The sequence below is a fragment of the Punica granatum genome, chromosome 8 (assembly GCF_007655135.1).
Source record: "Punica granatum isolate Tunisia-2019 chromosome 8, ASM765513v2, whole genome shotgun sequence".
In the NCBI taxonomy this organism is placed as follows: Eukaryota; Viridiplantae; Streptophyta; class Magnoliopsida; order Myrtales; family Lythraceae; genus Punica; species Punica granatum.
The window spans coordinates 8,383,187-8,399,312 of record NC_045134.1 but is presented as its reverse complement, the minus strand read 5'-3'; the positions used below and the strand labels follow the sequence as shown (position 1 = coordinate 8,399,312).

The 16,126-nt window shown below is 37.5% G+C and overlaps 2 protein-coding genes across 6 annotated transcripts; one reads left to right on the top strand and one right to left on the bottom strand.

The window, feature by feature from the left end:
- The first annotated feature begins 821 nt into the window (after positions 1-821).
- Positions 822-5,622, top strand: LOC116188689 (leucine-rich repeat-containing protein 1-like). The gene is made up of 2 exons (XM_031518173.1): positions 822-1,002; positions 4,958-5,622. The coding sequence occupies exons 1-2, from the start codon at positions 822-824 to the stop codon at positions 5,620-5,622; spliced, it is 846 nt and encodes a 281-aa protein (XP_031374033.1).
- A 1,881-nt stretch (positions 5,623-7,503) lies between these two features.
- On the bottom strand, positions 7,504-13,402 carry LOC116187211 (beta-glucosidase BoGH3B-like). 5 transcript variants are annotated; one of them, XM_031515844.1, is made up of 9 exons: positions 13,135-13,383; positions 10,122-10,320; positions 9,846-9,936; positions 9,583-9,728; positions 9,257-9,500; positions 9,038-9,151; positions 8,764-8,946; positions 8,393-8,594; positions 7,504-8,243 (listed from the first exon to the last, which is right to left on the bottom strand). In XM_031515844.1, exons 1-9 carry the CDS (start codon positions 13,286-13,288, stop codon positions 7,744-7,746), a joined length of 1,833 nt encoding a protein of 610 aa, XP_031371704.1. In that variant the 5' UTR covers positions 13,289-13,383; the 3' UTR covers positions 7,504-7,743. The 5 variants fall into 5 exon arrangements, with proteins under 5 accessions (XP_031371704.1, XP_031371705.1, XP_031371707.1 ...); XM_031515845.1 differs by having other exon boundaries at positions 8,836-8,946; XM_031515847.1 differs by having other exon boundaries at positions 13,139-13,312.
- Positions 13,403-16,126: the final 2,724 nt, after the last annotated feature.

The window sequence follows — 16,126 nt, the reverse complement described above, 5'->3', positions numbered from 1 at the left end:
ACATACAAACATACACGCAAACACGATATCAACGAAATCAATAAAACGGCACCGATTCATGGAAAGCGAAAAATCATGCAAAGCACACACGTTGTCATGCCGTATACATATAATTACAAGAATAAAATATTTAAACATGGCACACGCGCTGTCGGTCGGTGATCCAAGTAGGAAAGGGTCGGATGTCTTTGGAAAATGTTCAGGACTGATTTGAAAATTCCGAAAAGTTAAGGGACTGATTTGAAAATTCCGAAAAGCTCAGGGACTGATGTGAAAAATCGAAAGGTTCAGGGACTAATGTGAAAATTCCGAAATATTAGTGACTGATTTGAAAATTGCAAAAAGTTTAGGGACTGATTTAAAAATTCCGAAAAGTTCAGGACTGATCTGAAGATATTAAAATAACCGGGACTTGACTGGAAACAATTTTAAAATTCAGGGCAGATGAAAAATAAAAATTGCGTCCTCTGTACTGAAATGAGACAAAACGAAAAGTTCGTAAAATCGAGCATGAGACAAATCCGATCACCCGCACAGCCCAATAACATTCATTTCGCATCATATTCATCCAAGTAAACATTAATATTCAAAAGCGGAGTCCTAAACATGCCACTAAGTTGGGGATTTACCTAGTTCGGGAGATTGGGGGTGAATCTGTAAAATAAAAAAATTTAAAAAATTTAAAAACGCCGGACGGGTTGGGCTGCTAGAGGGGCCGGATTGGGCCGGATTTGGCCAAACTGGGGTATCGGGCCGAACTGGGCCGATGAGGGCAGATTGGGCCTGACTGGACCGCGGTTAGTGGGCCGGACCGGACCGCGATGGCTGGGCTGGGCTGGCGTGCGCGGGCCGAGCTGCTGGATGGCGTGCCTGTTCAACCCGAAAAAGAGAAACCGACCCGGTTAGCAGAACACGGAAACTCAGAGGGAGAGAGGAGGCGGTTCGGCGGCCGAGCCGTGGGTGAGGCAGACTCGAGCTGCGGGTTCGGCGAGGGAGCTGGAGGTTTTTTTTTCGGCCGTGGGCGAGCTGCGGGTCTCGGCGTGAGGTCGAGCTGTGGATCTCGGCGGAAAGTCGGGCCGGGATTTTAGAGAGAGTTCGTGAGCTGAGGGGGTTCGAATCCGGGAGCTGAGGGCGAATCGTCCGAACGAGCTGAGGGAGAGCGTGGGCTGTAGGAATTTTTTTGAGAGAATCGATGAGCTTCCGGGATTTTTTCGTCTGTCCCCCCCATTTTTCGTGTGAGCTTCCGGTTTTGTTCCGGAATCGAGAGAGAGAGAGAGAGAGAGAGAAATCGCGTGCACGAAATCCATTCGCGTGTGAAGAGGAAGACGTTGGCGTGTGCAGAGGAGTTGGCGTGTGGCAGGCTCGGGTGCAGCGGCGCGGGAGGCTCGGGTCCGTCCCTGCCAGGAGGGAGAAGAAGAAGGAAAGAAAGAGAAAGAAAAGAAGAAAAGAGGAAGAAGAAGAACAGGAAAATAAATGATGAAAGAGGAGCAGCGGTCAAAAGTCAGTGACTTCTGACCGTTGCTGACTTTTTTTTTTTTTTCGAATTTCAAAATCGACGCGCGTATAAATTTAAAAATCTCGTCTTCTTGATCGGACGTCGGAAAAATAATTCGAGACCGCCATCACGCTTCGAAAAATTTGATGATCGATATTATGCGATAAAATTATTTTCAATCTCGAATTTTGTCCCGAATTTTGAAAATTAACATCGATGCACGCGAAATTTGAAAACGTCCCAAAATAGTATTATTTTTGAAAAATCATAAAATTGGTGCTAGATTAGGAAAATGTGCTATCTCCGAAAAGTCGTGAATACTCGGGTAATTAATCGGAAATACTTCCCTCACGGGCGGCAAAAAAACGACGATTCTGCCCCTCTGAAGCCGGTGGACCAAAATTGGGTGCTGACAAGTACTTATCCCAAATGAAAACTTGAGAAGAAATTGAAATTATATGTGATTTACACACAAAAGAAGATTAGCAATAATTATTCAATACTTTCTAGGTAATTTTTTCACAAAGAATTAGAATTATAAGCAACAAGATTTGTGCTCGCACTACACGCGACTTGGTTATCAAGACTCAGACTTGCGTGAACTAATGTAATTGTTTTCATTACTATTTTAAAATTTTTGCAAATATATTATTGAATTTCCATTAGGCTTATATGAACTTGGATTTATTTTCATTTAAAAGCTTAAACTGATAAGTAGTGGTACTTGAGTATTATATAAACCAATAGTTGTTCTTTCATCTTTTACATGTGAGATTATAATTTTCAATACCCGTCCTTACGTGCAATGTGCGGCCTATTTTTGTTTACATGTTGTCACGTACCCTTAAACGCCCACCTTCGACAATTGATCTCGAGTCGGACTCATCCTTCGTACATGGGTGAGGGGGACTTAGCCACGAGGCGCTCCTTTTTTATTGCTCTCAAGCATACTGGGCTTGGCATGGTGCAAGTTCATACACTCATACAAGCATCGGTGCTTATACGCGTAACCTAAGCTCTGATACCATATTAAATTTCCATTGGGCGTATACGGGCATTGTCCCATTTTCACTTAAAAGTTCAAGTCAATAAGTGGCGGTACTCAAGTTTCATATAAATCAATGATTGTTCTTTCATCTTTTTCATGTAGCATTATAATTCTTAACATATATAATAATCTTCAATAACTTATAACATATATCAAATAATATAGATTATCAAATGTTTTTATGATTTTAATATAAAATCATAAAATTAAATAAAGAAAGGACATGCTAAAGGAAATAGGAGAGATCGGAGAGAGTGGAGAGAGAAAGAGAGAGGGAGAGTGAGAAGATAGGAAAAGTGGAATAGTTATCGATTAATGAAGATTTGAATTGACTAAATCACCCTTTAATTAAATTCCAATCGTTCAAGGTTTTTTATTTAATTAAGGGTATTTTTCGGAGAAGGAAAGTCGCACCAACTACTTTGGTTCCCCATTATAATAATATAGATTAAATGATCTTTTTTTTGTTTTTTTGCTTTTCTCTCATTTTCCTTTAATAGTATTCACTCATTTTGCTCTTTATTATCATGATTTTGATCCTGATTTCTGTGAAAGTTTTTTTTATATTACTTTAACATTTATAATATTTGCAATGCAAAAAGAATAGTAAAATACTAATATAGTTAAATGAATGTTTATTACAATTTCTTTTCGATTATACATTAGAATTGAAAATTTTTTCCTTCTTTTGTTTGGATTAACTACTTCAAAAGTCTAACAAATATATAATAGCCAAGTAATTTAAAAGATTATACCTTCACTTCTTATATTAAGTGTAACTTTATAAGGTAAATCGACCTAATTTTGGCAAAAAAAATTATAAATATAAATTAATGATATTAAGTAATAAATATTTGATTCGGTATCTTTAAACCAAACAATAAGATTATCAATGATGTTATAAAATTAATGATATATTATACGAATGAAATTTAATTTTGTATATATTTTTCAGCATTTTATAAATATTGTATCTCACTATTTAATCGAAAAACATTTCATGTGCAACTCACATGTATATTTTATAGTATATGTATAAATATATACATATTTACATAGAGATGTCCATAGGTCTAGTATAATAAAATAGAATTTTTAGTAACTAATAAAGAGACACGAATAGTCCCATTAGATATCGAACTTGGAATCTCTAGATCACTAAGTGAGGGTATGCATGACTGCGCTATATCTCTTCTTTTATTTTACTTTTATATCCTATATGCACTTGCCGGTGAAGACAAAAGTAGCATAACATTGTTTAACAAAATTAAGAAATATAACCTAAGCAAAAAAGTAAGGAAAATAACACACAAAAAGAGGAAAAATAAGAAAGAAAAAAACTACAATCTAGCAAGCTTTTCTACGGGACTTCTTGCAAAGTCGCATCATTAATTTAGTTATGCAATTATTCTACCTACAATCTATAACTAATATAAAATACGAAGCTCAATAGATGGTTTCTCAATTTTTCATAATTTTACATTTAGCGTTTTTATAATTCTCAATAAATTGATACTAAAGATTAGTCTCAAATCAATGTCAACAATCGCAATAATCTTAAACCGTAATATCGAAATTTGCTCCGATAATTATTCTCAATATAGAACTTACGCTAAAGATTCGTCTTGAACCACTATCATAGTTCGGAATTCCCAAACCAAAATACTGAGACTTGCTCCCAAAATCATTCTTAATAAATTAGTCAATATTTTATATATGTTACACAAATGAAAATATCCTTAGAATGTCCCACTCATTTATCCGAGCATGTGAACTTTGCTCTTACATATTATCTTATATTTCCAGTGGGCCTATATGGGTTTGGGGTACCGTCCAACTTAAAAACTTGAGTTTATAGATAGTGAAACCCAATTCTATATATGGGTTTCGGAAATGTTATTTTGATTGCAAATGAGATGATAGCAAATGAAAGTGGTCACACTCTAAATGCATGGTAACACGCAGATTTTCACAAATATTTTATGTGTAACACGCAGATTTTCATCCTGTATAAACATTACATTTTTACACAGCAATGAAAATTCAAAAACTTCTGAGAGAATCAAATGGTCTATGCATTAAAAGTCCATCAGCTAGCCGAAACCATCACAGCTTTGTAAATACATACATTAGTGTCTTATTTTGATTGAGGGCCTCAAAAGTCACACTCTCTATAGATGTATGTTTGTCTTGTCATCTCTCATTTTATTGTTCTTACAATTTTGCCAGGCTGGAGATAGTTTAGAAGTTTTGGATCTGGTGTTCTGCATATTAGATAAAATGCTCGATCTTTCACAGTGTTGGAACTTGAAGAGATTGATCCTAGAATGTTATTCCTTAAGTGAAATTGATAGATCCCTTGGCAATTAAAGAGCTTGAGGCACTTAAATTTGAAGCATTGTCGTTTTCTTAAGGGTTTGCCCGAAGAAATGTTGGTTCCTTGGAAATATTAGGAGAGGTGTTCCTAAAAGACCTTAATTATGATTTCCAGTCGTTGCCGGAATCAATTGGTAATTTTAAATCCATGATGATCCTTGAAGTAGTAGATGTCAATATTGTCGACCTTCCGACTGTTGGAAGGCTAAGGAGACTAAAATGCCTCTTGCTCCTTGGGAGTTGGTTAGAAAGACTTCCTGAGGCATTTGGAGACATGCAATCATTAGTTGAATTAGATCCGTCAAAAGCAAGCATCACTAAATTACGCGATTCCTTTGGGAACCTTAAAAATCTTCAGTGCCTTTCTTTAAGAAGTTGTCGCAAGATTGAGAAGGTTCCAAACCCGTTTGGTGATCTAAAATCTTTATATGAATTGGATATATCTTATTCTGGACTTGTTCAGTTGCCTGATTCTATTGAGAAGCTGAAGGAGTTGAAAGCGATCAAGATGAGCGGTTGCAACATCCATGAGTTACCAAGCCCTATCGGAAGCATGAGGAAGCTTGAAATGTTGGATACTCCGAGTTCTCTCAAAGGAGAAATCCCAAGCCAAATTGGGCGGTTCTCCAGCTTGAGAGTATTGGTGCTATCACGTACCAAAATATGCCTGCTTCCCTCAACAATAAGAATCTACGACCGTTGAGAGTACAAGGCCGCAGAGAAGAGATTCCAGGTCTTGGAGAACTAAACTGGATGACGAGAAAGTCTGATATAGTCCCATGGGGTTGAGATAGTGTCTGACCCTCATATTCAGGAATGAGCATCAATTATCTACATTGTGACTCTTTAAGTAATAATTTACTTCATGTTCTTCGTTAGGCTTCACTTAATGTGTATTGACGAATTGGTTGGTTTAATGGTGTTTTTTCTCTGGTTCAGAATTGTTCCATTTCCGCAAGATGGATGGGACGATACTGAAAAGAAGGTAGATGCTCGAAATCATTTTCTGCATTTACATAGGCATCACTTAACATTAAAGCAAGATGAAGTGCAAATCACTATTTTTGAGTTTATTTTTCAAATTGGATCGCTACTCTACCCAACTCAACTCTATTTTTTTTCTCAAATTTAACAATATAATCACTATTGTTTTATCCTTTTTGTCATTTAATAATAATTATACACTCATATTTTTCCTAATCATTTTTATAATTAATTTTTTAATAATAAATATCTTATCTACTTTCACATCCATATAAGCATACATATATATATATTCTCACACATCAATAACACTTGCAATCATCGCACAAAATCGAGTTGAGTTGAATCGCTATCTAACTTGAAAAACAAACGCCGTTACAGTACACATTTTTTTCCTATAGAAAAGACTAATACTATACTTTGAATGTGATAGAATGTTATGTATTTGGCTCAGTTTGCAATATATAATTCATATTTTGAATAAATTGCACAATTACTAAGATAGATTCATAAATAGTAGTGGCCCTCTCAGAATGTACTTTACCTTCATGGGAAGGTACCTGCTTTCGCACAACGAGCTAGAGGGAGCTGTATAATGTTTTTTATTTTTTATTTTTTTTCTTTTACATCTTTTGGGCCTTCCATTTTTGGGCAGGGTAAAGCTTGTCTCCTGCTCAGCCGTCGACAATTTCATATCAGGCTAAAATGCATGGTGCAGGGCAGTGGAGAGAGGACTCTTGACCATAGCTGGATCCTGGAGTTAACCATTTTAACTTCCCACATTGGACAAGGCATTGGCATAATAAATTCTGCTTCCTATCTTCTTCAATTAGTTCACTTTCGCTGCCAAAAGACAATCGAGTCTTAAGTAAGGTCGATTACCTGTAGTGTTAACTTCGAATTGGAACTTTATCATAAAATAGGGGTAGAAGATTTCAAAGTTTGGAAATGCAAGATCTACTTTTAGAAAGTGAAGCCATATTTATTCCATATCTAGAACGCTGCTAATAGTTTGCATCGACGAGGTATGCATGCGGGTCAATCTTCCTAAACTGAAGGGTCCTTGAGAGTTGTAGTGATCAACTTCAACTTCTCTATCTGCTTAAGGCATTAAAGCTCCTGATTTTTTTTTTTATTGGCATTCTTAGCTTCCTGGTGCCAAAGGTTTACTGTGCTCGCTCATAGAAAGGTTCACAATGAAGAGCACGCATCCTTCTTCATGACTTGATCTTTCCATCTTTGACTTCATTATGGTTCTGGAATTGCAGATGTCATATTATAGAAGTAAAGGGACGTCTGTCAAGCAGCAACTGCGGAAGTTCTTGTAACCCCAGTACGTGAGCGCTCATCGTGGGCTTTTGCTTGGCGATTGGAATTATTCCTAGTGCATTTGTCATCTCAGTCCAGGAGTTGTTCAGCTGAGCCTCTCGAAGTTTCAAACACCAACCAACTGATTATGTGCCCAATATATCTCAACTCAAGATACTTTGATTACCTTGCCCCCATATGGGATTTCCACTGCAGCTCCCACCCCCCTTGTTCAAGCTAGCTCTCGAGGTGGACTATCGTGCGAGCCTCGAAGATGTTGAAGGCGATGGTGGGAATAGATATATATATATAAGAAATGATAGACCAAATATGTTACATTGACGATGATCAATAGACATTGAACTCCGTAAATGATGACTTACACAACCTTCTGGGGTATTTTGTAATGGTGATCAGATAGAACACACTTATTTGAAAATTAAAAGCAAACATATATATCCAAATTAATATTGAGGAATATAATTAATGCATGTCATGTCATAGAAGCGAAACTTATTGCCCAATCCGTGGCCTAAATGCTGTTGGTTTTTATTTTTGGGCTGTGTGTCAATCCAAAGCCAACTGGGAACAGAGGATCGTATAAGTTAGCACTGGGATCCATCGGCAATTGGTCAAGCGTCTTGAACCACGAGACAGGTAATCGTCCCACGAAGTCATAATCTCCAAAAACTACATCTGTAATTCCATTTCCTTCAGTCCCAGGCAACCAAGCAGCAACCAAAGCATCAATCTTCTCAAGCATCTCTGGCTTTAACTCTATAGGTCTCCCAGTGATCAAAACAAGAAGTGTTGGTACTCTATCAGCAACTGAACATATCATATCAGCTAGATCAGAAGGGATAACAAGTTTGGTCTTCGAGCAGATATATTCTGCATATGGAGGTTCACCTACAGCCACAACGGCAAATGCAAAATCATGAGCTGATAATGTGTCCGCTGATGGGCATTGCTCAAATATGACTTCTGTTTCAGGTCCAACTGTTCGTTTAATCGCATCAAGAATGGTGGTCCCTGTATAACAGAAACCAAAACAAATTCCACTGATTACGCCACAAAAACTAAACTAGAGAGACAAATTTTGAAACTAAGCTTTGACAACCACAGCGGAACCTACAACTGTAAGATTGCAGCAGAAATGAAGGACGCAATTCCGTGCATACCAATTGTTGTCCTGCCACTGCCTCCAGTCCAGCTTACAGTCCAAGCCCCACATTGATAACCAAGATCATCTGCGTGCGATCCCGCGACAAGAATTTTTCTGGCATTCTTGTCTAATGGAAGTAAAGGCTTTTCCGGGTCCTTCCCATTCTTCAACAGGACCAAGGACTTCCTCACTGCCTCCCTCGCTATCTCTCTATGCAGCTGCAGATCATTTAATCACACCAAACATAAATCAGATTGGACCATGTCGGATTTCATGTGGTCCGCAGATCAAAAAGTGGATATCCTCCCAATCTTAATGGACTAGGTCATGAGAAGAATCTATCCGAGGAAAGACCGGCAAGCTATGTGACATTTTCTGCAGGTTTACCTTGCAGCCTACAAGATCTAGCAATGACCTGTCGGAGAAAGGGTGTTCAAAAATTCCAGCAGCAAACTTCACCTTGAGTATCCTCTCCACGGCATCATCAATCCTCGAGATTGGCACTTCCCCTGCCTCCACCAGTGATATCAAGTCCTCTTGAAATTTTACAAGGTCAAGAGGGCCCAAAACCTGCAAGAAAGGGAAAGAAATAAATGAGTTACTTCTGAGAGAATGTAACATGTTTAAACTAGAAAGCCGGATCAGAAGTTTTGGGTATTACCATGTCGATTCCCGCATTGATTCCGAGAGCAGCACATACACGATATTCTGCCCCTTCTGGGTCCCCATTGTCTTTGAGTCTATCAATGCCTCCCCAATCAGAAATTACGAATCCCTTCAAATGTCAAAACGGTTACCATGTTGATATTTGACATTGACGGGAAAATGCAAATATCTTATACCCAATTTTATTACCAAAACAAAGAGTTGAAGCGATTACCTTAAACCCGAGTTTGTTCTTCAGAACATCGGTCAGAAGAAGCTTATGAGAATGCATGTTGTGCCCATTATAGCTAGAGTAGGAAGCCATGACAGTGCAAACATGTTGAGAGATACAGTCAAGGTAAGGGGCCATGTGGACCGTCTCCAACTCATCGTAACTCGTTCTCGTATTCCCCTCGTTTTTCCCTCCTTCAGTGCCTCCATCTCCAACAAAATGCTTCGCACACGCGATCATGTTGTTCCTAACAAAGACAGGAACTTAGTAAGAAACACTAGTCCTCTTTTTCATTTCACCCTTCCAAATTGAAGCACCGGGCCAGTTACCTTCCGGTGACAAAAGGGTGGCCCTTTGGGTGCTCAGCTGGTGGAAGCCCTTGCAGGCCGGTAATTATGGACGCCATCCTTCCCACGATTTCCGGGTCCTCGCTGTAACTTTCGTAGCATCTGTTCCACCTCAGATCTTTAACGACCTGCCATAATAATGTTTAACGCATATCGCCATTTTTCTTGCATTGAGAAACACAAACTTAATATTCTGTTTTCACTTCTTGAACAACAAAAAAAAAACTGCCCTATCAAGAACTTACGGCAACACAAGGAGCAAAAGCGTAATTAATGCCACCTGCCCTGGCCTCCAAAGCAGTTGCTGCTCCTATCCTTTGGATTAACTCTGCATCTCTGTCTCATAGAAATGTCCCAGTTAACCAACAAAAGCACCTAATGAAATTTTTGGTGAAACATGAGGTATTCCCAGCACAAGACTACCATGTTCGGACAACAGTTTGGCCCTGACTACTTCAAGTATCTAATGAATTAAGAACATATATATATATATATATATATATAAAAGGAGGTTAAGTTACCTAGTGGCACCTAGCCCCATATTGTGCGGAAAGATGGTAGTGCCATAGGCATTATTGTGGCCGTGAATTGCGTCCACTCCCAGTATGAGCGGTATACCGAGCCGCGACTGAAGTGCTGCTTGTTGCCACTCATCTGCCTTGTCAGCCCAGTCCTTGATTGGCGCACTGTCATATGGCCCTCTGCCTGCATTTAGTCCTCCTGCACACCAATATCCGTGTGACTTTTAAGCTTGCATCTATATTGTTCCTGCTCAAAATCGGAATAGCGAGACGGTTGTAGATCAAGGATGCAGTCCTTATGACGGTTGTAGATAAGAATTGTTTAAGGCACACTTCGACTTTGAATTTAAAATCTAGCTACCGTGCAATCTCGCGGACTTCTAAAGCCATGGTACAACGCTTTGGATCAGTAGAGCCGGCTAGTGACACGTCAATTCTTGAAACCATTTCCTGAAACGGCTACAATCACCAAATGCGTGGCCAAATTGGTGTAGAACATTTTTAGCGTGAAGAAAAATTAATCTCCTAAGGAAGTAATGGCGGCTTTTGTACGAGTACATAACCATCATTACGGAAAATATCGTCATAAAGAGTTAGTGTTGAGGGAGAGCGTTGAAAATCAACACTAATTATTGAGGAAAATTCAAAATAATTACAAATTAAATATGTAGAAGTATATAGTTTACATCATTCTAGGAAGCAAAGGTTAATTTTTTCGGTGAAGGAAGCAGTGGATATTTACTCCTAAGTAGGAATTATCTTGAGAAGTAAAGGAAAAACCCAGAAAATGGGGGAAGCAAAGCAAGTTGCGGTGGTTTGAGACAGAGGAAAATGACGGCCAATCAACTCTTATAAATCGGGAGTAAAACAAGAGTGTACATGAGTACCAAAGTCGATAATTTTGTATTTAATTTTGTCTCATATTACAAATTAAAATTGGGTGGTGGTTAGGGTAACGTTCATATTCCCAAAAGTACCCCTCACAGTATGATATTATCAATTTAGTAATCATTAAAATTATTGAAAATTAAGAGGATGACATAATATATTAATGCATTTTATTAACAACCAAAAATAACTTTTCACTCCCTCCCCTTTTTTTCCTTTTCCGTCCTCCTCTCTCTCCTCTCGTTTTCTTCTCACCGTTCATTGCCTCTTTTTCTCTCTATCCTCAACATTTTTATTTTTTATTAATTTCATTATTTAATATCAATATTAATAAAAATCTTCTTTTAACCTAAATATATTTTTAAAAATTATGAAAATAATTATATTTTAAGTCAAATCAATAGAAATTATAAAAGCCCGAGCATAGCACGGGTCTGTGTCATGTACATATTAAGTGTTGGGTAACATACCAAATTTGTTTCGCGTATATTTTTCAATTATTGCATTTGATATAGTTTTATTAATTAGTTAATTAATATGAATACTTTACTTTAAGAAGAATTTTTTTTTTTGGTGAACAAGAGGATAAGTTTTGAGTTTGCTTTCATGCGTCAATTTCCCCGTACTCCCGTCTTTACATGCGGGCCACTCAATTTGATCAAATCCAGCCGCCTTGCTTTTTCTTCCTTTGATATTTGTGTTCTTCACCCTGTGGTTCAATTTTTCTTTCACTGGAGAGAGAGGTCGAGAGTTAGAGAGAAATCGTGTGAGAAAATAGAGAGAAAAATTTTAGAAAATTAGAACAATTGGTTTCGAAAATTTGAGATTCAAGGTCATGTTAAAGTGAGTAATCTATTCCTAATCTGATATTTTTATTGTGATTATAATTAGTGTATCAAAATTGCATTATCATTGCCATGTCAGTGTCACAGATCACACATGTATTTTTGTACAATTGGTTAAAATGTTTGAAAATGAGTAGTGAGTTTTTTTGAGTTGTGTAACTACGATTGATGGGAGTTGGTAAGTTATGTGACGAACTGAGTCAATCATAAATTGAGTGGCGGGAAATGACTGCTTGGAGTAGAGAGGCTGCCAGTGTGGAGCCACCACTATGGTCTGGAGGTACGAAGGACACGTAGTTGATCTAAATTCTGGAGGTCTCCATGATATATTTATGATATTATTGTACACCTACTATGATTCGACTAGTTTAGGTTATAGTTATTCACTGGACATCAAGTTTATCCCCACAATATATTCTCTCAATTATTTTTTACAAGCCTGCATGGTGGTGGAACTGTAGCATTTTACTGGAATTTTACTCATTCAGTTGTAATTTTCTGAATATTCATTATTTGTATGGAAATTCATATGTTTTTTTTATTGACTTTTATCGAGTGAAATTTTGGAAATTTCACATGCTGAAATTAATTTCAATATTTAATTGAGTTCAGTTTATATGGGAATGAAAAGAAAAATGACTTAATTCAAACAAAAAACACTAACTTAATCCAAAAACACTAAATGATGCTGACCCAAAAAAAAAATGTAGTTAAAAGTAAATGAAGACCTGCTTATTTTTTTAGCTGATTTGCTCGGCCAATCAGCTACCTCTCAAATTTTGCAGCGATGTTCCTCAATTTTCTAGTAATTTGCAAAAGGATTCCATATGCTCTCATGCTGGAGAGAGTGAGTGCGGGGGAGAGGACCGCGGTGACTCCAACACCACTACTGCCCCAATCAAGTGAACAGCGACACTAGAGGTTGCTAGCGAACTTATCTGAGCAGGTCCCCACCGCCCAGAAATGCCTCACCTCTCTTCTATCGCGCTAATAGCGGCCAATGTAGGAATCAAAAGAGTTTTGTGGTAATACAAATCAATGAATTAAGTGCATATACTTTTTTTCCCAATCAAACAAAATTTGTTTATTTCAGTAAGTACTTATTTTCTTTAGCACTATAAGTTGAAACGAACACGACGTAAGTGCTCTTCGTATGTGAGTGAGAGAGCTTAAAGTGAGGGCAGCAGATTACTTAGTGATGCTTAATTAAGTTCGGGGAGCATCTACACAGGGTTGTGTAAAATGACGCTTAAAAGAGGCACGAGGAGAGAAAAGAGTACCGACGGAGCCATCACGGAGGGCAGTGGGAGTGAGGGAGCCTTTCCCGGTCATAGTCATCTGACCAATCTTCTCCTTCAGAGACATTCGACCGATCAAATCTCTCACTCGGTACTCAATGGGTGTATTCGGGTTCTTGTATGCCTCCATTTTCATGACCGCTCTGCCTCAAACAGTAATGTTGCTCAGACCTAATCATGCTCAATCTTAGTAACTTTTGCTGGTGTATGAATGATCTTTTGCGACTGGAACGAGCTATATATAATCAAAACTTCTTGGAGTAATCCTCGGGCTTGGGCTAACTGGAAATTCTTAGGAAAGCCTTTATGGAAATTTCTATACAATTTCTCCAGTCCATTTCTTGTCCCACCATTTCCCTCCCTTGCTAACATACCGTACGCTAGAAAAAGACCTAGCAGAGTGTGCGTGACGCCGAGATATTGTCCCTACCAATCAGCCTGTCTTCTTTTTCTTTTTCTTTTAATTTTTCACGAGAGAGATTTATCTATTTATTAGTGACACATGTTTCTACCTATTAAATTTAGAGATTTTGAATTTAATTTTGGTGTAAGGCAGACTATGCATAATTGATTAAAGGGACGCTTACTAAGTAAATCATACCACCGATTTATTGATTAAAAAAAGAAAAAGTTCTTCCCACTGCCAGAAGAGACAAGTTCCAAAATCACTAGTCATATCAAAATTATTAAAAGTGGACCGACGACCGGGAGAGAGGAGCCTTCCGTGTAGGCCGGGAGGCCAAATTAATCTATGCAAAATAATAAATTAATCTTGTGCCAGGACCAGGACCAGAGCGATCCAACCTAACCTCATGTGGAGCCGGACTTGCCTCAGTCGAGGCTAGCCCTGATCTGATTGCCCCTGTAATGGCTATGTCCCTGACCTCTGAGTTGTTAAAAACTAAGAATAAAACCATAGGCATTAATTATGTGGGGTTTTTATCTCATATCCCATGGTTTCACATTTCTTTCAAATTTACCATATATTTTTAAAATGATCTAAAATATCCTATGGTTTATATTTTTTTTTCAAATCTATTTTGACGTTATATTTTTCGTTAATGAAACGTAAGTAGGCTCCAAATCTATCCCATGATTTAATTTTTTCTCAAATCTATCATATGGTTTATTTTTTTCTCAATTCTATTTCATAATTTTAATTTTTTTTCTCAGATCTATCTCGGTAAAAGGGATACAGTGGCAAGACCGTTAAATGTTGACGAATATATAACGGCGGGATATATTTGAAAAAAAATGTAAACCATAAATGTTTCAGATCATTTTAAAAGTATATGATAAATTTAAAAGAGAGGTGAAATCATGGGATATAAATATGCCCTTAATTATGTTGATCCAGAGTAAACATGCATTTCGCCTTTGGTGGGACATTTTGGAATCCCGATTAACAGTATTGACTGTGACTGGAACTTTCCAGACAAAATCAGATTTGCATATGCGAAATAGCACCAGAATTTGGGTCCACCCACGCCAGTCGTCTTTGATCGAGCTCCTTGAAAGGTCCAGAATGACCAAGCTAATTAGAGATAAATTAGTTGCAATAAAATTTATTGGACTGTTATACAAAGCCAGCCATTTTAATTTCCTAAGGCAATCCGTCCAGTCTCCTTCGATATTTGGCCGATCCATTTCAGTGAGCCTTATGCCTCATAACTCTGTAAAATCTTGTGCATTAACAGCATGCTCGAAGGAAAGATCCAACTAAAGGCGTAGCGCCTCGACTTCCCCAGTTCCCTGGAAGAAACATAAATAGGCTATGAGCATACAATGGCTAATTAAAGTCATCTAAAGAATTTATTCTCTGTGAAAGGACTCAGTTCTGTTTTCTTAGACAATGTATTCTGATTTTCTCTGTTACTTTACCTAGCCATTATTCAGCATGTTTAAAAGCTTCCTTGGGCATCGACAGCCTGCTAAGTTTCTTCTCACGTTCAACAATGCTCCTTCCGAGGTCTCTAAATTCATCGGGCATCCACAATTTATTGTTGTCCACAACTTTTATGAAGTACATGTGCATCAGGCTCTCAAGGGCCTTGTTTCCTTGGTAAATGGCATGCTTCCCACATAACTTATTGTTGTCCACAACTTTTTACAAGCTCTGAGCTCATTTGGATAGGAGGGGAGGGGAGGGGAGGGGAGAGAAAATTATATAGAATTTTCAAAAATTTCCATACAATTTTCCCTCCCATTCCTTTTATTTCCTTCCGTTTCCTTCTATCCAAATGGAGGGTAAAAGTTGTACAAAGGAAAATTTGAAATTTGATTTACCGAAAAATAAAGTAAAATTGCATTCAGCAGATATGCACACACCCATGTACCGTTGAATCATAAGTCAATTAAAGAGAATATATACTTTCGATCTTGGCAAAAGAATTCCTTCTAGACTCTATGAATGAAATGAAATAGTGACAATTTCAAAAGTTACACCCATTCGCAGAAACTAAATTGAATTATAAAAATAAAATCAATATAAAGAAGCACCACATGAATATACTCGAGCGTTTGAGTTTAGAGCTATACAATTAGAGCCTAGATATAAATATGTAATACAGATGATCTTGTTAAGGAATACATTAAGTTATAAAAATTATCCATATATTCCTAAGATGCTCGATAATTTTCCCACATTTATCCTTAAAAGATATTTCATGAAATTTGAAAATATTTAAAAATTGAAACCATTTTTTTAAGACTAAATATCCATATATTATATATAAAAGTATGAGGTGTTTCTCCAATTTTCATTATTCTAAAAATACTCTCGTGCCCTTGTGACTTTTTGTTGCACCCTTTCATTTTGGTCGCATATTTTCATAATGCTCATATTCATTATTTCAAAAATACCCATGTCCTTTTGTGTCTAATTTCTGATAATTTTCCTCTGATATCCATCTCAAGCGAGTTAGCCCTTGTCGCAAGTATGTTTGTCCTATTTTTTCATATCGATTTATAATTT